The sequence below is a fragment of the Anastrepha obliqua genome, chromosome 5 (genome assembly GCF_027943255.1).
Source record: "Anastrepha obliqua isolate idAnaObli1 chromosome 5, idAnaObli1_1.0, whole genome shotgun sequence".
NCBI lineage: Eukaryota > Metazoa > Arthropoda > Insecta > Diptera > Tephritidae > Anastrepha > Anastrepha obliqua.
In genome coordinates this window covers 52,676,548-52,702,875 of record NC_072896.1, presented here as the reverse complement: position 1 = coordinate 52,702,875, position 26,328 = coordinate 52,676,548, and the positions used below count along the sequence as shown (strand labels likewise).

General features: G+C 36.3%; 1 protein-coding gene across 5 annotated transcripts in view; it reads left to right on the top strand.

Annotated features, from left to right (window-relative positions):
- LOC129247168 (sodium/potassium-transporting ATPase subunit beta-2) overlaps positions 1–26,328 on the top strand; it is a 173,136-nt gene that overhangs the window by 89,707 nt on the left and 57,101 nt on the right. For all 5 annotated transcript variants that reach the window (XM_054886153.1, XM_054886152.1, XM_054886154.1 and 2 more), the window contains exon 3: positions 24,708–24,848. In XM_054886153.1, the coding sequence (XP_054742128.1) occupies positions 24,708–24,848 (141 nt within the window). The remainder of the gene's footprint in view (positions 1–24,707; positions 24,849–26,328) is intronic.

Genomic DNA, 26,328 nt, shown 5'->3' with positions numbered 1-26,328 from the left:
CAGGAGGAGGAGCTCAGCCAAACACCCAAAAAGGGTGTACGCGCCAATTATATATCTAAAGGGTCCGCCATATAACTTTACGGAATTAAAAATGCTATAAAAAAGAAACTACTCAATATTTTTCCAAACTGTTTTTTTTATTTTGAAGTACAATCCTTCCGGTTAATGATGGAATATAACTTCATTCATATGGCTGCCTCGGCTAGCCATGCACCATCCCATACGATCGGTGCAATTTTTCAACACATTTTCGATTGTATGCGGCTGTATTTCAACAATGACATCGCGTATGTTGGTCTTCAGTGCATCAATTGCTCCTGGTGCTGATGTTCCTAGTGATTCACGAACACTCTCGGCCACAGCAGCAATATTTTCGGGTGTACGCACGGTTTTTGGTCGGTCACGCGTTGGTTTGTCAATAAGCAACCCAGTTTCTCTTACTTTTTTCGCAAAGTAACGCACATACGCTTCATTCGGTGCTTTTCTTCTTCCCATTGCCGTACGTAATTTTCGTACACATTCTGCAACAGTACCATGATTTTCAAAGTAATGCCGCAATATTTCCCAGCGTTCTTTGAGCGTATACACAACCATTTTCGTTCAGCGGAAGAATAAAACTAATTTTCTGTCAAATCAGATGCCAGCTAAGTGTTACCATTCTTCAAATAATACCTAGTTCAAATCCGTAACGATAGATGGCGGGCCCTGTATATATATATGCTAAATATTTTCTTTGCCGATGGGTTCATGAATGAAATAGGTTCTGGAGGCGGATGGTACTTAAATGATATTAATAAGTATCATTACGCTATGGAAGTAATGGCAACTGTTTTCCAAACGGAATTTTTTGCCATTCTGAAAGTAGCAGAATGGATAATTGAGAGGGCATAGAGCGGGAAACAGGTAGGAGTCTATAGTGGCAGTCAGGCTGCACTAAAGGTTCTGGAGAACAACGCAAATCTCAGAGATTATTCAAGAATGTTAAAAGAAGCTTAATGCAGTTACAAGACCAAATAAGCGTATACTTATATGGGTTCCAGGACACTGCGGTGCTCACGGGAATGAAATTGTCAATGAATTGGCCAACTCTGGATCAGTGATTACCCCACAGGGACCAATACCAATAATTGGAATCAATGCTGCAGAAATCATTAATTGGATCAGCGATTATGTATGCAATTTCCGTAAAAAATTATAGTCCGGTCTAGAATGCTGCATAACTGCAAAGTGTTTTGTGACAAGCCTGAAAACTGTCGAACTTTCTTCTAAGACTTGGAGGAAAAGACGTTCAGTTGATGGTCGGTATTATTACAGGACACAACACATGAGGTCCGCATAAGAAAACAATTGGAATTATTGAGGACCGGATTTTCTTGTATTGCTTTAAGGAGGCGAATAGCACTGAGCACTTTTTCTTTCTCTTCAATGTTGGATTCCGATGTCATGGGAAGGAGTATTATTCGGTCTCTAAAACTGGAGAACATTTTCAGATTTGCCAAGGAATCTATAGAAGTCTCACAGGTCTAGTTACCTCTCTGTCTCTACCTTCCCTCTCTCTTTCTTTCTGTTACTTCTCTCCTTGCCTCCTGGACTATCTACCCTTTTACTTCCCAGAACTTTAAATACAATGGGATTTTTAACCTGAGTGTTTTAATAGTCACAAAATCTCTTGCTGCTTCAATTTCGAAAATTTCATGGTGAAACTCCAGATCACATTGTCTGTGAATGTGCAGCTCCCGCGAAGCAAGCACTCGTACACTTAGCCAGAGCAAATCTTAATCAATTTTTAATAAGGAACTAAAAGCCTGATGAGGTACTCCAATTCACATAAAATCTCTATAGACAAGCGATGTATTGTTGTAAGGTTCAACAATAACAATAATAATAATGTTTTGGTAAAATTATGAACAATTATAATAAATAATGGTACTCTTGCCATCTTACCTACCTACCTACCTATAATAAATAATAATAAAATGTGGTAGTCAAGTCACGAGAATTTCGTTAAAACTCGAAACTTTTTCTTATTCTCGTAGCGGCATGCAATGGGTCAAAGAAACTGTAATCGAGCTGCTTAAGGGGCTAACTTCGGAAGACTATCAAGTGTGTTTCGAATCCTAGAAGCGAGTTTGTAATAATGAGGGAGACTATGGCGAAGGTCGATAATAACATTTTGTTTGAAATTTAATTTTTTGAGTTTCAGTGACAAATTTTCGAAGCTTAATTGTCACATCTTGTAAGAAATGATACTCGATATGACATGAATAGAAGAATAGAGGTGCATGCTATCCAAAAGATTTTTTATATCCCGATCTGAAGTCGATAACCTCCAAATCACAAGGAAGCTTCAAACTAATGAGAGCTAAGAAGCATAGAGGTCATTAGTAGCTACATTCTTAAAAACCATACAGCCACCTACACATACTTTAATATACTTTAAATTGATCCACATCTAGTCAAAGCGAGACATTTACATAAATTATATGGCGAGTTTTGAGATGCCTTGTACATATTTGGAATTCCATTTCTCTGAACAGGCCCATCCAGAACAGGTACAAATGCAATTTATTATGACTGGTAAATAGACAGTCTTGGGACTATGTCTGTGGTCATAATGTTTCTGTGACTAAAGTCGGTTGATTATAGCCTTATAGCTGCATGCCCTGTGATCCATAAAATTGTAGCGGTACTGTACTTACGAGTTTAATCTTTCGTGTAGGCCTTGTTAGGTCCCTTCGCTATCCGATTTGTTAGCGTAGCACTTTACCTACACCATTGCTTACTTTGTACCCCTCTCCAACAGTCACAGATATAGCGAACACTTTGTAAGTAACGGCTAATTAGTTTCCGTCTCGGAAAAGATGCTGGTTCGTGTGCTGGAGACTATTAGAAATCCATCCACTATAGAACCAGTGAATGGGAGTCAGTTCTAGCTATCAGAATGCTCGCTTGTTCGCTGATAGATGACGTATCGAAACCGTCACTGGAACTTAAGATCTGCAGTTTAGGTATCAACACCTGTATTCTTTTTTAATAAGAGTCCTTTCACAATCGTCCCTCTCCGCAGCACTGAAACCTATGTGACACTTAAGCAACACTTCAAATCGACATGTTGGTCTGAAAACCTCTTTTTTCGTAGCATAGAGAGCATATAGCATATAGAGATAAGTAGTAAGGCATCCATTACAGCACTCCAAACTCATTGTCATTCTATAGCATTAGGTTGTTAATTCAATAAAGTACCTTCTATCAGGCAGATTTTAGTCAATGATAGTAAAAATAATATAATTTTCTCTCTTCTATCGGATCAATCTTCTATATTCACGAATGCTCAAATCTAGTGCTCCAATCTATGAAAAGTTTTCCCCGCACGTTTTACTGTATTCATATTTTTTCTTTCAATTCTAGTGCGGCCATCTGAGGTCACTGTTTTTTCTTCCAACGCGTGCTATACCAGTTATCGTTACGGATTTTTCCCGACACAGCTGAAGTCACATAGTTCATCGTTGACCACTTTTAGCAATAAGTGAAGTTCCAACCTGTATTGTCACGAAAAAGTAACCGGTTACATGCAGATGCATTGAGCATCCATTACCCTGATCGATGGTTCAATTTAAAGTAAAGAAATATCTTGCCTTCTCTTTGAATTTTTCCAATAATTTTTGTTGCGTATCCCTCAAGTTCAGTAAAAACTAATAGCAGCAATTTAAAATCACGATTTTAATTTACAAGGAAGTCGCTACCTGGAACCGTCTTAAATATTAGGTGAGGTGCAATGAATAGTGCGTCTGAAAATAAGCAGAAAACTCAAAGAACTCATATATTTTTAGCTTCACGGCATTGATATATAACAAATCAGCAATGCTTGCTCCAACGCTGCGCATCCGATTTACTCCACTTTCCGCCACTGCTTCTTGCCTTTTGACTTTTGCCTACATTCCAATTCCCATTTTCCACATTCGGTTTATTCATCTCATTACATTTTCGTTTTGGTTTTGTCTGTTTTTTTTTTTTTTACTTGTTTGCGTGTTTACTTGTTGGTTTGTGCCTTTTTACTTTAGTGCCTCGTACGAGTTTCTCTAACTGCTTGTGCGTGTTCGCAAGCTCATAATTGAGAATTTGTATGGGCGGGCGTGTACGCTTGAAGAATGCTTTGAAGTGCAACGGGCGCAAATAAGTAAGAATCTACCAAGCTTTGCAGAAAGCATTTTTGCGTGTGAGTTGGACGTGTGGCGGTTCGTGGCTGTGGGACACACATCTCGCACACCTCTTTAAATGATTTCTATTTATAGCCCTAAACTGAGTAAGCAATTTTCCAAAGAATTTTCTGTAATGACGATCGGAAACTATTTAGTTGGAGCAATAAGTTATTGGAAGCGGAGGAGTTCAAATGAAAATAAATTTTTTTGCTTGTTAAGCTGCTAAAATTAATTAAATGGAGTGGAGTATTCGAAGGAAAACTAATAAAGCATCTAGCGAACACGGCATTTTTTTGGGATGACGCCGCGTGAAGTGGAAACTCTCATGAGTACTGCTATATTGGAATAGCAGCGTGCCCAACTTGTAGCCCCACAGCTACGCCTATCACCCTCCCCGCGGAACTGCCAAGAAGGTATTACCTCACGGGGCTGGTTAGCTCAAAGGCTCTGAGTTATTGTTGACGCCTACCAAAACCCGCGCGTCTTAGATTATTATGAATAAGTGTTACATGCGCGCAGATTCCCTTCCAGTTTGATTCTCGTCCAGCATAAAATCCACAATGCTTTCTCCATATAAGATTTTAGAGGCTTCGGTATCATAGCGTGGGCATTGTCACTAGACGTGAAAAACATATTCTTCCCTCTCTGAGCAGGTCTGAGGTTTGGTGAACTGTCATAACCAAATCTATAGAGTTGTTATCGAAATACCACGTGCCCTGAAAGGAATTGAGTTAGGCAGTAGTTTTTTCGCCCATGGTTGCTTCCTCATATGCCAAACAGCGCAGACTTGCAGAGTCTGTTAAGAGTGCAGGAGGATTATCGGTAAGCCAATACGGTTTCCAACGGGGGAAATCAACCCTTGGCGTAATAGAAGAGGTGGTAAGCAGCGCTCAAGGCAGACGCCACTTCCCGAACCACATCCCCGTCCTGGCCACGATTGATGTACGAAACGCCTTTAACAGCCTACGATGGATAGACATTATAAAGGCACTACGAGAAAGGTTTCGAATAGCTGCATACCTGCTAAGGATTCGCCAGAGCTACCTGAGTGAGCGTGCTGTACGACACACCAGATGGTCAGAAAACCAAAGCGATAACGTCTGGCGCAGCTCAAGGACCTATTCTCAGCCCCGTTCTCCGGAATCTGAGCTACGATGAGATATTGAGCATAGAAATGCCAGAAGATACATATCTAGTAGGATACGCGGATGATATAGCGGCGGTTAAGGACGCAAATATGACTTGAGGACCACGGCCTGGAACTCGCCAAACATAAAACCGAAGTGATCCTTATGACCGAGGTCACATGCCACTCGAGGTCAGCATGCAAATAAGCGACACGTCCTTAGTGACCCAAAAAGTAGTGAAATACTTAGGTATTCAACTTGACTGCAGGCTTACTTTCTGGACCCAGATACGGCATGCGCTTATCAAAGCAGCAAAGGTCACGAGTATTCTAAGTAGATTACTGGCAAACATTATGGCGGCCACAAGCTCAATTCTCCTGTACGGCAGCGAAGTATGGGGAATTGTGCTAAACTGCAAATCGAGACGCAAAGGACTAGAGCTATACAACAAACAGCGGCACTTAGAGTTGCCTCAGCCTACCGCACTGTCTCAGGCGCTGCAATTTTCGTGATCAGCGGGCAGATACCCGTCGACTTCATGGTCCGGGAACGAATGGATGCGTGGAACTCCAAGAAGAAACACGTCATCACTAGCTTCTCAGAACGGAGATGCCAAACCATGCTGCGGTGGCAAAGCCGATGGGACACTGAACTGAGTGGCAGATGGACGGCGAAATTTATGCCATCAATTGACAAATGATTCCAGAGGAACTTCAGGGATGTGAACTACTTCTTAACTCAGATTCTCGCAGGCCACGGATACTTCCGGAGATACCTATACCGCATGGGCAAGGCCACACCACACGATGCAGTAGACGACGGTCGCTGTAAGTGCGAAGGCATTTTGAACCCTACCTCACCGAACAAAAAGAAATGGTTGCTTCCTAACTACGTCGCCTGGATCGGGTATTAACTAAAGTGATCTGTTCCACCGGTCTTGACAGTGCGCAAAATCCTTTCTTCTGCTGCAATATCGTCACGCCTTGCTCTATCCTCGAATTCAAATAGCCTCCTCATTTGCTTCTTCTGCCAAAGTGTCCACTGGGATTAATCCTGCAATAGAACAAGGCTATTGAGGTCAGTTGTACCATCGTTAATGCGAGCTGTATTTACTAGAAATAAGATGATTCTTTTAGTTAAGTTTTCAGCCGAATTTTCAGATAGAGGATAAAGTTTCCCTTTGTAGCGGAGGGTCCAGGCAAACATCGGTAGATCCTTGGTATCTCTGAAAGCGTATATTAGACGGGAAGACTTCTGCCTGTCTGAGGTTGAGTTCGAAAGAGTTGGGGCTAGTCTGCAATTTTTAGATTTTGCAAATTAATCAAAGTGTCAGTTATATGACAAGGGCCAATGCCGTCAGTCTTCAACATCCGCTCTCTTGCCAAAAATAACAGAAATTCTAATATTTTTTAATGTGATGAGAAGCTGCCAATCTTCACATATAGATTAAAGACCCATGCCGAAATTCGAGCTGATACCTGTTCTATGATAGCGTCCAAGAAGGATCCTCGAACAAGACGAAAAAAAAGTTACACCTTCATTTCTATGGGAATATGTGGCAATTGTGCCACATTTGTAATTCATTTTTAAGTACCGCAGCTATATATTTTAAATTTCTTACCTTTTTCATTGGTTCTGGCGTGCATTGAGCTACCTACAGAAGCAAAAATAATCGCTGAACATATTTTGGTTTGTCAAAAAAGGATTTTTTTTATTTTGTTCTTTATTTTGACTCATTTCGAAGATGGTTGATAAAAAGTGGATAACAATGCAATGTATTTTAAAATATGAAGTGATATTTATTTATGAATTCGGTGGAAGGCAAGAAAAAGATGTATAGGGTTGTTCAATAGGTGCGCTTCAACTTTTTTCCGATAGGGAGGGCGAGCGACGCAATATTTTTTATTTTTCGCTTGCCATTTGTAAACTTCATTAGTATACATTTCATCATGGAAGCTACACACTTGAGCAACGATTGCAAATCGTGCAAATTTTTTATGAAAATAATCGTTCTGTTGCTGCTACTTTAAGAGCATTACGGCCATTTTACGATCCATTTAACAAGCCGTCCCGTTTTGGGGTTATGTGAAGTCATTGGTCTACAGTAACAAGCCGGCGACGATTTGTGAGTCAGAGCCAATATTGAACGCGAAATTGCTGGAATTTCGGCCGATTTATGCAAAAGAGTGGTCTAAAATTGGGTTCAACGATTGGACTTCGTAAAACGTGCACGCGGTGGTCATGCAAAAGAAATCGAATTTCATACTTAAATGTATATGTTCAAACTCGATAATAAAAAAAAATTAGTTAAAAAAGTCAAACCGTTTGTGTTTTATTCAAAAAAGTTTAAAAGTTGAAGCGCTCTTACTGAAAATAAGAGATTCTTGAGTGCTGTTGACGTACTGGATTCTTGCATACAATACAATAGGAACGAGTTTTTCGATGAAGCTTTTCGCCTTGCATCAATTTTTCTGACTATACCAACTTCCTTCCGAATCATCAGACCCAACTGTTGATATATATATATAATTGGCGCATACACCCTTTCTGGGTTGGTGTTGTTCCACAAATGGATGATGTTGTTCCACAAATGGAGGCACCTACAGTTTCAAGCTGACTCCGAACGGCAGATATTTTTTATGAGGAGCTTTTTCAAGGCAGAAATACACTCGGAGGTTTGTCATTGCCTGCCGAGGAGCCACCGCTATTAGAAAAACTTTTTCTTAATTTTTGGTGTTTCACCGAGATTCGAAGCTACGTTCTCTCTGTGAATGGCGAATGGTAGTCATGCACCCAACCATTCGGCTACGGCGGCCGCCAATTGTTTTATTAAGTAAAAAATCGATTGGTATTATTTTACGCCGCCAATCTTATTTGCTAGTTCATTTCGTAATGTATTGTAATTTTTCATAATTATATTTTTAATAAATAAGTAATTAAATAAATAAATAAATATAATTAAATGATTGCTATATGGAAATACACTTGTGTTCATAATAATAACAGATGTTCTGATTATTTATTTATTTATTTTTTTGTTTTTATAAAAATATATTTCGTAAAAAATCATCTGTCTAAAAGAATCAAACATTTTAAGAATTTTCAAATTTTCAATTTCTGCTTTTTAATCCGTATTTTCAGAAAAATTTCAAGGGCGTTGTTGTATAGCCCACTGAATTTGGTACAATAAAGTGGCTCTAAGCTCACGTTGATTTTTGGTAATTTTTTTATAACATAAAAAACATTTTCATTTAATTTAATAGATTAGGATACCTTAACAATATTTTGTCGTTTTTTAAAACCAAATTTCCTTCAACGTCATGAAAATGAAGAATTTTTATTACGTTCATCGACAGATTTCAATTTATTTAAAACCAAATTTAGTGTCAGCTTGTGGTGAGTTTAAATTTAAAGCCGGTTCTAAGCTAAAATCCAGGTACTAATTAAATTATCATTAAAAAGAACTATGGTCTTCCTTAAACTTCTCTTTAACAAATAAGGAGCCGGCTTAATTTCGATTCTGAATATACACCCTAATGAAGGTATGGGGCCTGATTCAAAGGTATTTTTTTTTAATGTGCAATATGAAGTAAACTTTTTTTTTGCTTTTAGATCCTTTGTGACAAATACTGCCTTGACATCGACAACAGCTACTGGCGATTTTCATATTTTCTCTCGATGCACATAAATTCAAATTGATTAAACGCGTAAATACCAGTAGTGCAAGTAACGGAAATCACTTATCACCTGTGACAATTTTTTCGCCCCTGTTTGACCTGTACAATCACTTGCACTTTCCTTAATTTTCACATGCAATCATTTTTATCCGTCTCAATCACGCTTTACACATCTCATAGAAGCATAAAGGCTATTGTGTTTCACATGACTACGTACATACACACATACTCGTACATAAAGGAGAAGGAATATAATGTTGCTGATATGTTGGTGATTTTTCAGCATAACGCATCGCCATTAGAGCTGAGTAGATATTTTCACATAAGAAAGAATTCACAAAAGACGTTTACATATACATACATAGAAACACATGCATACATAGTACGATTATTTCAGTACGAATGTATTTTGCTGGCAGCATTTCACTTTCTGCACCTTTTCTCCTATCGCTCTTTGCTACCTTCGGCAACGCTCACAATAAATTATGCCAGAGAAAACGTAAGTGTGGGTCATCGCAGTGGATGGAAAGCAGGAGAAAAGGCACGCATTTTGTAGAGTAGTGAATAAGCAAACGGCCATCTCTACAAATATAAGCGCGCACAAGTGTATGTAGATATATGCGCAATATTGGTGTTCTTGTTGTTGTAGTATGTGTACTGAGCACTCACTTGGCCTTGTACTAACGCGGCTCAAAAACAAGCAACACAGCCATGCTTATACATACATACAAACATATGGAGGAAGGCCTGAAAGCACCTCCACCTGCTTTGATTTTTTAACTTTCTTATTTTTATACGCTCGTCATTGTTGCCAGGTTGCAAATAAATTACACTTTACTCACTCGCAAATTACATAATCTAATTTGGCATTTTCGCTACTCTAGATGGATATCTACTTTTTTGTTTTTTATGTTGTTTTTGTACTTTGTCTTTTCTTTTAGCTTACAGTTTCATATCATTTTTATATTTAATTTTTTTTTGTGTTTTTTTACTGTTCAGCCTTGGCGTAGCAAAAACATATTGTTCAGATGTATCATACATATAATATTTACACATAATAACTGTAGTTGAGAAAATTGTAATTGTACGCGTATATGTGTTTGTATATACAAGTAAATAGAGCATTTCATGTTGCCGCCAGATTTTGTATGCCCTACAGAACTTTAAGTATTACAATTCTTATGAAATGAAACAAGCTACGGTAATTAATAATATTCAAGGATGAGCCCCGGGGTGGGTTCTTTTTTAATAACATCTTAAGTATTTTGATAGTGGCTGCGATTACTTTAAAGTTCAGTATCATCTTTTCATATGCTTAAAAAAATATTGGAAAAAAATAAAGATACAAATAAAATAAATAAAAAAATTAAAAAAAATTAAAATTTAAAAACATAAACTTGCCTACTTTCACAGTAGATGCCGCGTTCAAAAAACAGTGTGAACTGCAAAACGAAATTACATACAAAATAATGACGCAAAATTAATCACCCAAACAGACAAGCAATGGAGCGCGTAAAAGTCAAAATAAAAATGTACATCGCTCAAAATCATTTCTTCTATTTAAATTTTTTAATTAATATACAATTTTTTTTAATTTAATTTTTTGTTTTTGTTTTTAATTTTTTTTTTCTTAATATTTAAAATTTATTTAAAAAGAAAGTAGAATGATTAACTTGTGTAGATATTATTTTTTTATATACTTGTTTTAAGAAACCGCCACTTCGCAGTAGGGTTTATATTCCTTATTCAAACCCTTCAGACAGCACAATCTATTCCCATGAATAGATCTCCAATATCTACATTTATCTCAACCGAGAATATTATTACTGTTGCCATTAGTGCGCTCATAAGCATGAGAGCAACAAGACGCCGCAGATATAGGCATTTAAAAATTAATCGTGTTAGACTAAGAAAAATTCTGCATAAAAACGCTGTCTCCTTTGCTTTAAGGTAGAACTAAAATTTTTAAAAAGCCTAAAACTCTAGGGTTACAAAATAGGCGTTTCACAATAGATCAGCTCTGGTCGCAGTGCGTAATGGCCTTCTAATAATAATAATAATAAGGTACAATTAACTCACAATCGCTTTTTTATATTTTTATGTTTTGGAGTACGTCGAAAATGGCTCTGAATTTGTTCAAATACTAAATGAGGCGCATTTTCAACTCGACGATTAAATTAATAAACAAAATTTGTTTGCTTATTTGTGGTCCGAAAAATCAGCGCTTGGGCGTAAAAAACCGGACACCATCCGGTTCTTAGGTTCAAGCTGTTTGGTGTGTTTTTAGGAGCAAAAATGCCGCCTAATTTTCTACGAAAGTGAAATGGGAACGCATTACACAGGTCTGCAAAAAAATGAGTTCGGAATGTCCTATAAAAGTGTAGTGTCATTTCCGAAGTAATTTTTTGCGTAGAATCCGAATCCGGGGCTTAAATTGCTCTATCACGTCAGAATTTTGAGATATCCTAACCTAAAAGTGTAAAAAACGCTGTTTTTGCCCATTTTTGAGGTTATGTAGCTACGCAGATTTTGCTCTTCATAAAAAAGTAAGCATAGTATTTTAAAGTATAAGTCTTCCTCTTTTAAATGTCGTTGAGTTTGCTTAAATATCTTAATTTTTCACTGAGATATCGCATTTTGATATTATATTCAATCAGTAGGCCAGAGTCAGCGGAAATTTTAAAAAATATGATATTGAATTATTTGTATGTTGATTATTTAGTTCGTTTATAGAAAAAATATCCTTTTTTTGCGAAATTTGTGGAAAACTTAACACTCATAATAAATTTCCATTTCAGTCTCGTGTCGCTTAGGCCAAAAATACCGTGTGCCTACGTTATTTGAGGACAACTTTGTAGTAAAACCAATTAGCTTTTATTTTGAACAAAATTTAATAAAAGTTCACATTAGATAACATTATTTTATTATATATCTATAAAATCATACAATAAAATGTCCATTACCTGCAATAACCTCTTCGATCAGGGTGCGGAAACGATTGCATGTCCGAATCAGATGCTCCTTATTCATATTGACCATAACGGTATTAATTGCTGCCATTAGATAAGAAATGGTATTATGGGGATAGTTATTGGTTTCACACTAAGTCCAAATGTAGTAATTCACGTGATAAAGGTCTGGGGAGTTGGGCGGCCATAAGTTCGGTGTCATGTGGCTATGGAAATTTTGAGCCATCCAATCTTGAGTGTCCATCGCCTTGCGTGAAAGAGCAGAGTCTTGCTGAATGATGTATGGACTGTCACCGCATATACTATCTGGAGGATGCCACTATTGCCTCTAAAACCTCGATATATTCTGCGGCATATAACTCACTCGAAATCCTTGAGTAAAGAAATGTGGTGGCACGACATGTTCATATTTTTTTTTATTTTTTTTAATATTTATGTTTATATTTTAAATTTTAAAATTTTATTTAAATATAGTTAAAAAAATATATTTAAATAATATTTTAAGTTTTAAAATATATTTTAAATATAGTTGAACATTTTTTTTTAATAATATATAAACACATTTTTGAATAATAATAGAATTTTTTTTACTTTACTCAAATCGAAATCCTTGTAACGAGGAATAAATTACCTATGCCACTTTCACAATTACGGATTATTTTTTTCACAAGCCCTTTACATGCACTTCCTCAAAAAAAATTATTTTTAGCCGTCAGAGTGGTCCGGCTCCTGAACGAAATTGAAGTCAAAATGTTCAATCGTTTTTATTAGCAAATATTTTTGGGGGTACTTTTTGCCCATTTCAGCCTATTTTAACGGAATTATATTTGAGTAATACACATTTACGTTCCCACGACAATCCGTTCCACGTTACCGGAACGACCCGTATTTATATCCGGCCACTCCAGCGCCATTGGGAAATGTAGGAGTAATGTTTATGATACACAACAACAACAAATAACACACTGCAAATTATTCAAATTAAACGAGATTATTTTTGAAAAAATTATTATATTCTACCTCTTATCTGGTTTTCTGTCGCAGAACGAGTAATAATGGTGCTTATGGTTTTGCTAAAAATATACATCAACTTACTTACAACATTTACTGTATCGTTGCTTGCCTTCAGCGTATATTTATTTGAGCTTCAAGCGCATTCTATATATCTTTTACAAATTGCGCGCACAGAAGTGCTCTTAAAAGTATCCGCATAATGACTGTAACTAAGGAAAGTGGAAGAAATAAAGAACGAATAAAAACAAGGAAGAAACGCGTTTGCCTTCTTTGCGACTACGAATATATGCAGCCATAAGTTGCTTATGTTAATACTCAAGTAAGTGCAAGTGCGGCAAAAGTGAGGTGAAATATTTTCCACATTTATTCTATAAAAAAAAGGGTAGACACATGCAGGCGGAAGACTAAATATTTTCTGAGTATAAAAAAATAGTGTGGAAAGGAGCAATTATGGAAATTGTTGCAGGAATTTTTTTTTTTCATTTTTATTTCCTTCATTTCATTTCTATGGTTGTAAAACCTTACTTATATTAATATTTAAAGATAAGACTTAAAAGTAATTTGATAACAGTTTACGGATGTCTCTACTGAGAACATCTTAGATATAATTTTAATTTTGAAGCCTTCATGCCAGACTTATGTGAACGGACTTTTGGTACTTCTCTTTGAGAACTTTCTCATCATAGCAACTCCATTAAAAGTTTGTCTTCTTTTTACTACGCGGGGTGCGTCAAAGCTTCCTTCAATTTGCTCCTCTTGAGCTGTTGCTTCGTATTGACGTATTCCCAACTTCTTAAGATCGTGTTCCATTGTGCGTCTATCCAACGGTTCCTCGGTCTGCCTTTGGACTTCACGCCCATTAGCTTTCCTGTCAAGGCTTTCTTCACGGTACAGCCAGCAGGCATACGGATACACACAGTTTTCTCGTTCTGAGTAAGAATGTTCAGTTCAGAGTTCAATCGAATTCTGTAGGTATCATCATCCATTCTTATTGGCTCAAAGATCTTTCTTAAAATTTTTCTTTCCATGCCAGCAGTCTGTGCGCAGTCATCAACCTTAAGAGTCCATACCTCACAACCATACGTTGGGATTGGTCGAATAAGGGTCTTGTACATAGTTAACTTTGTAGCTTTAAACAAAAGTCGGGACATGAACAAGTTAAGGTGAGCGTAATACGCTTTGCTGGCGGCGTTAATGCGATCCCTGGCAGCGGAAGTTGAATCACCGCTACATGCGAACATAACTCCTAGATACTTAAAATGCTGCAGTGCTTCAAAAGTATAAGCTCCCACATGGAAATTTAGCATCTGTGCAAGCCGCCTCGATTTCGACAGATATTTGGTTTTAACCTCGTTTACAAAAAGGCCAATACTGTTCGCAATTTTGTCAATTTTTAGGAAAGTTTTCCTATTTCTTGAGAATATAACGATGTTATTTATAAATAATATTATCGGTTGCTTTTCTATATCTATATGCAGACGACTTAAAATTTTTTGCTCAATAAGAAACAGAGAGGATGTGCTTTGGCTCGAAGCTGACCTTACTAAACTCGTTCCTTGGTGTACATATTCGCATTAAATTTTTAAAAATATTTTCAAGTCACTTACTCTAAATCGCGTGATATTCTACAACTGTCTATTATATCTTACAATTGTCTATTATAATTATATCTCTAATAATGTCCTCCAATCTGCGGATGAGATCAAGACTTTGGAGTAATTTGTGGCTCTAATGTTTCATTCTCAAGCCATATCAATTATTTTATCTCAAAGCCATATTCGATCTTGAGTTTTGTTAAAATACTTATACACAGGTATTCCTCACTTCATGTTTGTTTGAGCGAATTTTTTGCTCTCTATTTCATTCGCGTATCAAATGCTGGACCTCTCAACCAACTAACGAAATAGTCCACACTTTTTGCGTACCACAACCAAGCTGAATGCTTATTGCGCATCACACATAAAAGGAAAACTCTTCTCATAGACTTGCTGATCCTCAAGATATAATTACACTCTGCCTAATAGTCCACATAAATTATACGCCTGCGGTGAGTGTAATCTAAGCGATTGCTGCTGGCATTAATTAGTAGCAGCGTTTTTGCTAGCAGCACTGAGACTAATTAAGCTATCCAGCTCAAGTAAATAAAGCCGCAATAAAAAGGTAATAATTCACGTGCATCTTTCTCTCTTCTCTTCCCTCGGCCTGTAACTCTACCCAAACTCATCAATGTTTGATAGTTTAAATTATAACTTTTTGGTTAAATTTCGAGTTTGGTGTTCCTTGAGAGGATCGTCTTACAGAAGTGTCCATGTAATGAAATTGAAAAGAAAAAAAAAGAAAAGGCGAAACTCATTGCTTGATGGTTATAGGCACTTGTGCGATTATTTCTTGTATACAAATAGTATTGCAGAGGCAAATACAAAAGTCCCTAGTTATATAATTATTAATATATCCGGAACGCCTTAGAAAATTTTAAATTAATGAAAATCTTAAAGTACCGGCAGTTCGAATAGATAAAATAAACGAATGAAATCGGCAGTTTTAGATTTATGAACTGTCACTTCTGAGAGGGTTCGCACAGCTTAGGCTCAGTTTCACCTAAGGTGCTGATTGCTTTCGCCGTTTGGCAAAATCTTTACTGGACTCCGCAAGGGCAGAAGAGTGCTCGGGGTTATGCGTTACCTGTACTTGCAAGGAAATACTCATTACTTTTTTACTTGATGCTCGCTTTCTTGCAACATTTACTTCAATTTTTCAAATTCATCATAAATTCATTCTATCGTGTCCAAGTAAGCCATGTAAATCTCAGTTCGGCGTATTTTTTCGAGTTGAGATTTTAGAATGCCCGCAATATCTCTCGCTGTGAAAACTTTGAAAAAGTCGACTCCAATACATTTGCAGCATATCAAATATTTAATAAGAGGGTAATATAATTAGATAAGAATGAAGTCGCCTATCAGACAAATATTTCGATTTTTTATGTCTTTTGGACCTGGTTGGTGAGAATAGTTTTTAAGCTTAATTTGTTATGCTAAATGTAAAAATATTAATTTTCGTGCATTTCCATTTGTAAAGTTAAAAAAAAAAAAATAAAAAAATGATAAATGAATTTCCGTTCAATAATAAAAAGTAAAAAAAAAATTTCGAATTTTTATAATTTTTAATTTTTTACACGTTACTTGAATTTGCGCGATACTTTTTAGCCATATTTATTTAATATATTATATATACATATGTATATGCAATTGGAGGAACTTTTTCATGGCAAAAATACACTCGGAGGCCTGCCATTGCCTGCCAAAGGGGCGACCGCTATTAGGTACAACTTTTTGTTTCTTATTTGATGTTTCTTGTACGGAGATTCAAACCAAGCGTACTTCCGAATGGTAGTCAAGCGCAAATCCATTCAACTACGACTCTTGATATTTATATAGTAATCGGTAATTTGCTACGATACCAGAAGCAAGTAATAGTATTGCTGCCAGAGTGGTATTGTGGGTACTAAGTGGACTCTTAAAAGCAGCCCGTCTTACTTAACTTAACTTGGTCAACACCTGGTTTGAAAGGAACAGTTAATTCCTCAGCGATTGCAAATATTATTCGATCGGGTTTTTTAAAGAAAACTAGTAGTAGTAGTAATTAGCTTGAAGCACTACTGCTGACTTTCTATGACTGAGTACACCACTTAAGACAATTTCTTTCCAATTCGTTTATCAGCTTACACAAATTCATGCATACATCTACTCTATAGGTGAGACTTCTTGCTCTGAGTCATCTTCCCATCTTCTCATTTCTCAACTTCTCTTTCCTTAAGTGTTAGTAAATTTTCCTATTTTCCATATTTCTATTCACAGTTCAAGAATAGTGTTAAGAGACTTCCACTACCCCCCTAGTTACTGCTTTTTCCCAATTTCCTCCAATGTAATGGTAAATTGTGTTTTCAAAATAACTTCAGCAAACCGCAAAAGGTCAGAAACATCACTTCGTCGAACAAGAAAATTCCATTAAGTTAGCCTTAGTGCTTTGTAGTCAACTGTTGCCCGCTCTCCCAAAAGATTTGGCATCCACTTCCCCTTCTCCCTACACAAATGGTTGGAAGAGCGCAGAAAGCACAGTCAACATTTGCAATCAATAAATTGTAAAATTACTAGGAAAAAAAAAAATTAAATTGCTGCCACTTTAGTTTATTATTATTACAAGCAATTTTCCCGTTACTAGCAACAAAGTTGAAACAAGTAAAGCAGTAATTATTTTTCTATGTTCATTCTTTTAATAAAGTGATAGCTAACTTTAAATTGTTTTGAGATTACGGAGTAGGATTTCGTGGAAATAAGCGAATTTGTAGAGCAAAATGTAGATATACATATGTACAGGTGTACATACCTATACATATACACATATCTGTTAGTCAGAGTCCTTGAAGCAATTTTAATTACATAAAAAGAGAGAAAATAGAAATAGTGCTTGGCAATCGGTAGTAACTTGTGTGTATGTTACTGACGAGTTGAAATGTCGAAATAACAAGAGTTATGCCCAACAATTTTTATATGCACACACATGCCACCACACATGCATATAAATGTTTACAAAGCATATCTATAAATTTCCTGGAAATATGTAATTCAAACTGCTGCCCTTCCTGTAAGTCAGGAATAGTTTGCTCGTTTGCTCTTTTTTATACCAACAACAAGCATATTTTCGCAATATAAAAAGAGGTTCTGTAGCAGTTGTGCCTTCTTACGGGGAAAAGCACATTAACAGGCAAACAGAGACATAATCATTGGGTATGACAGGCCTTTCTAAATGCCCACTTTCATAGACATATCCTGTGCTTGCGTCAAAGCTCAAATACAGATCGCTGAAAGGCATCAAATTGAGACTTTGCTAACTAGATGACTACGGCTGCTTGGTAACTTATTTCAATGTGATTCTGCTTTTGTGTACTCAGGCGGTTTTTTGATTAACTGTTTTTTGATTACTATACCTCCAGTTCATTTTAACAGTGTACTCCTTAAACTCTTGCTGATTCTTGGAATAGGTGTTAATTTGAGTCAAGTGAACAGAGTGAGAGAGAGAGAGAGGGAGAGAGATGTGTAACAAATTTGCTCCATTTGTGGATGTATGAGCTGGAGCTCTCTTCAGAGGTGGCTCAGTGAAAAATATCCCTCGTGTAGAAATCCCTCATTCGCTGTGAATACTCAGCCTTCTATTACATACAGCTTACAGCAAGGAGAGCATACCATTGTTTTGAGGACGGGCTCAATGGCTACGGTGAATATGACACATTATGGGAAATATTTAGCTGCCCCTCTCAGCGCACGTCCGAGTGTTTTGCTGCTAAGATAAATATTCGCGTAAAATCATTTAACATTGGGAGGGGGCATACAACTGTAGGCCCCTCTTTTTAAGCGACAACATAAAGATGGCCACTGAAAATTGTCGGAGAAGCTCGGCTGAATACCTTATGAATCATACATTCCTAATAATTATTCCTTCCAATTATTTACATAAATTCTATGGGTAAAAAAACTGTCGGTTTTGGAGATACGGCAAATCATTCTTTTCTGAAACATTTATTTCTCATCACCTGTTTATTTATTATATTTTAACAAACAAAACAAATCAGCAAAGTTACATTAGATGTTCAAAGTGCGCTTCCCCCAGTACCAGCAGGCACTGTTTGCTGAATGATATTCGAACTCTTTCTAAAGCCAGGCAATCTTTTTAAATATCTTCAAAAACCAAAATCAGTGTTAGGAGTTTCCTGAGATTGCTCCCAGGAACGCCAAGAGTCGGTAGATCAAATCTTCAGCCCTTGCGCAACGCCATTGAGTATTCTCAGTTTGCCGTTAAGGAAGGATATAAGTTCCCTGCAGTTCCTACAGTAAGGACTTCGCTTCACCAGTTTAGCGTCATCTTACATCTCGTAACCTTAAGATACTTTTTGATGGCGTTTTGCCCCATGGCAAAGAAAGACGCGAGTCCTACTAATAACGAAGTCGCAGCCTCCCTAGCCAATACATCTGCTACTTAATTCCCAGGTATACCTCCATGTCCTGGGATCCATTTGGGCTGGATTCCATTATGCGTTGCTAGTAAATTCAATGTGACGATTGACTGTCTCTCAGAATAGCAATTCGCCCGTTTCTACTCATCTACGTGGAAAAGTTTAGTGCAAATGCTTTATAACCGCAATCGAAAAGTGATCATTTAAAAGTGATAATTTAAAGATAATTTAGTTTTTTTGTGAGGAGTTTTTTTATGGCAGGTTTAACTTTTATTATCTCGACGATAACAGGTAACAATGATTTTAACGATTTCATTTTGGTAGAACAGTCGGTGAAAATGTTAATAAAATCATGAAGATCATCGATGCTCCAATAGTAGTTAATGAAAAAAATATAAATAATAAAAATAAGGCAAATTTTCAAACTACGCGGGCTACGTACATTCGACTTTCGATTATTTTTTTGTTATATTGGTGCACTCGTCTCGAAGATATGTAGCCCGCAAAATTTTGAAAATTCACCTTATTGTTTCAACACACCTCGTATTGTATATAATTTTATCGCCAAAGTAAAGCGAAACAATATTGAGAACTTTTTACTTCACCCAATATTTTTGAATAGTTCCTTCCATCCCTTTCGAATTCGTCGTCTAATATCCAATATTTACTTTCGCTGTCTTTTCAATTAAAATGCAAATTCTTCTATTGAACCATACATTTATACACAGACTACAGGTGAACTAAAATAAATTGTCTACAAGCTAACGCCTTGAAATAAGGCAACCTAAGAAAAAAATTAAAAACACAAATAGCAATTTTAGCTGTAGCATTAATTTGTGGTTACCAGTTTTCCCCTCAAAGGCAAATTTCAAATAACATTTTTGGCAGACGGAAAGCGATAGATAGAGATACATATATAGAAAGACAGGAAGGAGGGAAGGAGAGTGCGTAAGGTCATTGCGGTAACAGTTCGGCGCCACAGCTGATAGAACCGAATTCGATTAGCATCAGCTCTATGAAACTAGAAATTTGTCTATGCAACTCATGGCAATTGTTAGTGATTGTGAGAGCAAGAAGGGGAAATGAGTAGAGAGAAAAGCTTATTTTAATCCGGATTACACTGATTGCATTTCTGATTTGTTATTGCTATTTGGATGTTTCGCAGGTGAGAGTTTGTGTGGAGATTTTAGAAACTTCTGAATTTTTATCTCTTGATTTATTTTGTATAAGATAATTTTTAAGACTAGTAGTTAAGAGTGGAATGAAAGAAACTATGGGCTGATTCTGTAATACTTTTAGTTTACCTTATTTCAGCAACAGTCTTCACATTAATTTTCTACAAACATAAATTAGGAATAGCGATAATAAATAGAAATTACAAAATTACGCTAAGGGTTTTGTATTTAGATCACTATTAAGGAAAAAAATTCACTTTATCTTAAGGGGTTAGGCCACTCTAGGATTTTCAAAATATCGAAATTTTTTTTTTTTGCTTAAAAGATGCTTTAAACTCTTTAGAATATAAAACAAAAAGTCCTATGCGTGAAAAAAATGTTTATCTCTAATATTTCGCACTTTTGCGCGAGCGCCTCTGACGTCTCTGAACCGACTATTCAAATTTAAAGCGTGTTTATCTCAAAACGTGATTTTTCAAAACGGCAAGCAGCATAACACAAACAATTTTTAATATTTTCACTTGTAATTGTACAAGGATCTTTAGAACATTATTCCGCACTGAAATACGTACGGATTTTTTTATTAATTAATTAGAAAAATTTTTATAAACAATTAACGGTTCCATTTTAGACGAAAAATTCTACTTTTGACTTCAAACATCTGCAAAATACACAAATTTCAATATTTCTAAAATCCCGTACGTATTTCTACAGCTATACTCACGTCGATTGAGAAGAATGTTTTTAATTTGGTTTAGGTGGACATTTACGTCAGTTGTACTGCTTGCCGTGAAGTGCCTTTTTCGCAGGGCGCGTTCAGAGATTCACTCCAAAGGCGCCATTTTGTAATATTTTTCAATAAAAATATTTGTAACTACACTTAAATACATGCTTAATAATATACTTAAAAAGTTTTTTCCTGGCACCTTTCTTTCAATGTAAAAAAAATCCTTAAAAAACTGCTTTTTTACAGTAGCTAGAGTGGCGTAACCCCTTAAGTCGATTTAAGTTACTATGATATACGACTTATTATTACTTCAGCAAACGCAAGTATTGTGGATTTTTCCTACTCCTCTCGAAACTGACATTTATGTAAATCATTTGAATTGCATAATGAGCCTGCTGATTCAGTGTAATGTAGTCGCTATTATTGTTATTAAATATGTAGACAATCTAATTAGTGCTCTGATCGAACCTGATTTTTCGCTCTGTCCAAAGCATGAATATCTGTTGTGTGCAGAAACTTGGAATATTTCAACACTAATTTCAGGCCTTTTTACATGAATACTTTTTTAACATTTACTAAACGATTGAATCGATATAAAACTCCTTTGGTTTGCCTATAGGAATAGTATTTACCCCTAGTCTTCACTATGTCTCCTTGTTTTCAAGGTGGAATGTTTATACCTCTGGGCATAGAATTCCCATGGTAGCAAAATTTACTTTAGAAAGTCGGTATGTTCCCCTTAGCTAACCCATTCTTAACCGTTATCCTCTCATATCATGCTTTGTATTCAAGTGGAGTGAAATCTATAAACCATTTTAGCTTTTTAAAAGCTTATAGGTACAAAAGGAGTGCTTGTATTTTAATACATCGCACAGTCTATCAACTATGTGAAGCTAGGCTATTCAAAATTTCTGTCGCTTTATATCTGCTTCGTCCATATATGTTGGCGTCGCCTGGGCTTCTTCAGCACCACAACGATATCTTGAGCTTTCTTTGACACATCCGATGCAGGCTTTCTCTGGATGTGACCATACCAGCGTAGACGGCTTTCTTGGATCCTCAATCAATGTTGTTTTACGGCTTACACGAATCTACAGCATTGTGAACGATGTTGACCATCTCAGCATTTTCATTTCTTTCGTGTAGCTTTTTTAGAAGCCAACCTTCGGTGCCATATAACAGGGTGGGACGAACAGCCATTTTATAGATTTTCCAAATTAGATTGAGTGGCATCCTTTTGGCGCATACCACGCCGGTTTACCATTTTAATCATTCTGAGTTTACTTTTTGCTGCACATCTTCATTGACTCCGGTATTTGTTACAACGTATTCCAAATACTTAGAGATGGAGAGCTCGCTTAGTGGCTGTCATCCATCGGCGATATGCTCGTTGATGTTGATTTGGAGGGGCAACTCGATTCATGCTTATGCGATTCGAGTTTGTCTTGCCACTGATTGAGTGTGGCTTGCGTGGGCGTCGCACTGCGGTTAATATTCCATGACCAGGTTAAATAAAAAAAACTCAACGCGGTATTTCAAGCATTTCACCTACCTAACTAATCTAAATCATGTAAATTTCCAAATCCATTTATTGATGAGAAAAAGAAAAAAGCATAAAATTAATGATAAATACCTTCACTTGAAAAATCCACTGATTAGAGTTAAAAATATAACACTTGGTATTAAATGATTCACAGGCAAGCGCAACTAAACTGATTAGTTGATATCGCGCCGATTCTGTTATTTCTATGGTAATCTACCGTTCATTGGTAAGTGATGTGAAATTTTGTATTCACTACTTGTACTTTTGCCTTTCTGAACTAAACAGATTTTTTCACCAACTGTCACCATGACTCTTTTCCCCCATTGGTGAAAAAATTTATAGAGGTGTGGCCAAGATTAGCCGACTCTCAGCGAATTGAAAGAATCAGCTGATGGGCCATTGTAATCGGAGTCATGACTGTGATTTGCTTACGAAAAATCTGCGACTGTGTTGGTGATATACGAATAAAATCAATACAGTCTCCACCTATGTTACTTCGTTGTCGTCTGAACAACAATTAACTCGTCTACTACATGTGCCATGGAAAGCAGAATTCTGCTGCCGAGTCCTATGTGACGTGGCAGACGAAGTTACTCAATTTCGTTTTTCATCGTCCTTGTTTTCACCTACCTCCATTTAGTCGAAGTAATACCTATGTATCAGATCGAATGAAAACTATTTTCCTAAATATCTCAATTCCAGCAAAAATAAAATAGTTACTGGAGCAAATTTTTGCAAAAATATGTTCTCTCATCTAAATATGAACCAATTCGACCGACAGATTTCCTTAAGTGTATCGACACCAGCGCCACCTACCGTGCGCGTTTTCTGCAAAGACATGTCTGCTTACGGAATTAATCTTGAGTCTGAGTGCTAACTATGGAGAAGGAAAACGCTTTCCATTTGGTAAACACGAGATGGATAACTACGTGCACTACCCGAAAATCAGTGCATCATGATATTCGGTGAAATTTCCTTAATCTACTTTTTTGTATTGTATTTTAAAATGTTATTTTATCTCCCTAGAGTTATCAAGCAATCGTAACTTTTCTCACAAAGCTTCTGGTGCATTGCATCAACTTGCAAATTGCGCCTCTCTGGTAGAAGCCTTCCAGCCATTTTTAGTTCAAACTACCGTCTGAAAGTTACAGGCCCATGCCGCCCGCATCGATCTCACAAAGAAAGATTTTTTTCTACCACATTCTACGGCAATTCTCTCTCTCTATGCATATTGCATTTATTATACGCTCACACAAGTATTTAGAAAAGTATTTGCGCATCTACATATAAATATATCTGTATACCTGTATTATGCTAAGTGTGTATTATATGTATGTGCATACAGTAGTATGCAGTTACGTATAGATACCAACTTTTTAATTATTGCCCTTTCTTCTCATATTACTCAACCACACTAGTAGTCAGCTTATCTTTCAGCCTTGCTGCTTTTCTATAACAGCTTATGCTTGTCATACGATGCCTATTATGACTTAATTAAATTTTGAAAATTTTAATTAAGCTGTAATGTACAGTTCAGTCAGTGGAGAGATATAAGAAAATTACATTTTTAAGAGCAATTGAAGTTGACAGGAGTTATGTGATCGTGAACAATATTTGATGTACGTGTGAACATATGGGCCTCGATAATAAACATGCATGGTATATGAAAATAGAGGGTCTTTTAAAAGTGACGCCTAGTTGTCAGTAGTGAATAATTCCTAGACGGTAGCTTTGATATGTCATCTTTGATATTTGTCATTTGATAGGATAGCGCGTTCAAATTATTGAAACTTTTTATAAAAATGGTTGTTCTTTAAGAACAGCATATCACAAAATTCATGACTTTTCTTATGAAAATAATCATTCGAATAAATCGGCAATCCGAAGGAAGGGGAGAAAATTTCAAGAAACTGATCCTGTCACGTGTGGAATGAGGACTGCTAGACTCTAGCGCAAAGTGTTACTATGTTAAAAACAATCAACATCGTTATCTCGACGTTCGCAATAATAAGGCATTCATGGATCGACCGTTCGGCAGATTCTACCAGCAGGGCATTTAAATGATTCAAATTTTCGCATATGATTGCTAAGGGCCATATTTTGAATGAAAAAAAACGAAACCTGAAAGAGTCTAAATTTTTACGTGTTTTATTTTGAAAGACTCTTTACAAATATTTTATGGAAAACAATTCTCTAATTGCTAAGTTAATGCAAATGCACCTATCAATTTAACTAATTTCCTTTTTTCTATGTTTTTTTCTCATTGCAGCAAAAATTTTATTTTTCTACATTATTTTTTATGCGGCGTTAACTGGATTCTTCGCTGCCATGTTGGCTGTGTTTTATCAAACACTTCGAGTGGATAAACCTAAGTGGACAATGGACGATGGATTGATTGGCTCAAATCCAGGTGAGTAATAAAAATATGTACTTACAGCTACGGACAAAGAAATATCACACTTCGGCCTCAATAACTTAAAATGATGATTATTTTTGCTGGATGTTCTAGTAAAACATTTATTTTTTTAGTTTTTGTTTTAAATATATTATTTTATTTCAGGATTATCAAGAAAAAAAAGCGAAAAATAAATAAAAATATACTATCTTCTCTTATAAGGATTTCGAAAAAATCAAAATTTATCACGTTTTGAATTGGGCACTGAAATAGCGCACTTTTATCGATCTGCAAGAAAAACATAAATTAATTATTTCAAATTCGTCAAATTATTAATTTCTTACCTGATTAGTATTTTGTTGAGCATCCATTCCTTTTTCAAAACTGCTTCTCACCTGCAAGGTAAGCTTTCTATTACTTACTTACTTTTGGCATCTCTCCAAATGATGTACGCATTCTGTACTTAAAAAGTAAAGCTATAGGAGCATTGACATTTTTTCTTTTTGCCCAATTTTAACCTCGATATCCTTCTACAGATTTTCAATGCGGTTAATGGAGCTGCCCAATCCAGAAGTGCATTTTTTTTCCTTGAAAATCCCATTTTTCACCACCTTTGCTGCATGCTTTGAGGCGCTATAATGCATGAATAACCAATTGAATGGCATGGACTAGAAGGAATATGGCTGCATCAACTTTGCGAGAATATCAAGATAAGCAAATTTATCCAAATCGTCACCCTATTGGGCCAACTTCACTTCAAGAGAATGATCTCCAAACTTTCAAGTTACCCGCTCCATGTTTTATGGACTTTGTTGTGTACAGGAGATAGAACTCTTGGCTTTTTCATGATGAGCAATAGTCAGAATCATATGACCAATCATATTAATTTTAGTTCCAAATTTATTTGAAATTACAACAAACAACTCTATGAACTTCTCGGATAGATTTTTTTTACAAAGGAAATTTCCATACTTTCTTCCATTCTCGGCTGTCAACCATTGTTGTCAATATCGATTCTCATTTTCAGTTAGGCACAAGTCTCCTAGGTTTTCTCGCTGTTTTTTTTTTTTTTTTGCTTATTGTTTAGGTGCTCAGAGCCAGAGCCTATTACCTGAGAGCACTTAACAGCAATTAAGAGGTATGTTAAATTTCCAACATACCAGGCATATGTTAGCATGTTAGCTTTGCTGCCGGCAAGTGACTACCAAACTGTCTGTGCTACCTTGTTAACAAATAAGATTTATCATATTCAGATTTGTCTTTAATAGCCCAAATTTTGTTATGCTGTGTTACGTTGCTAGATATCAATAAAGCAATATCACTTACACAAAGTAGCGCAAAGTTAATCACCTTATCGGAGGATTTATAGTTTTTGCCGACAACATATGCAATTCATAATTGACACTTGTGAACTAAACAGCCGCAGTATACACACAAACAGACAAGCAATGGAGTGAAGACCAAATAAAGATTTCCACACTCAAAATATTTTTTT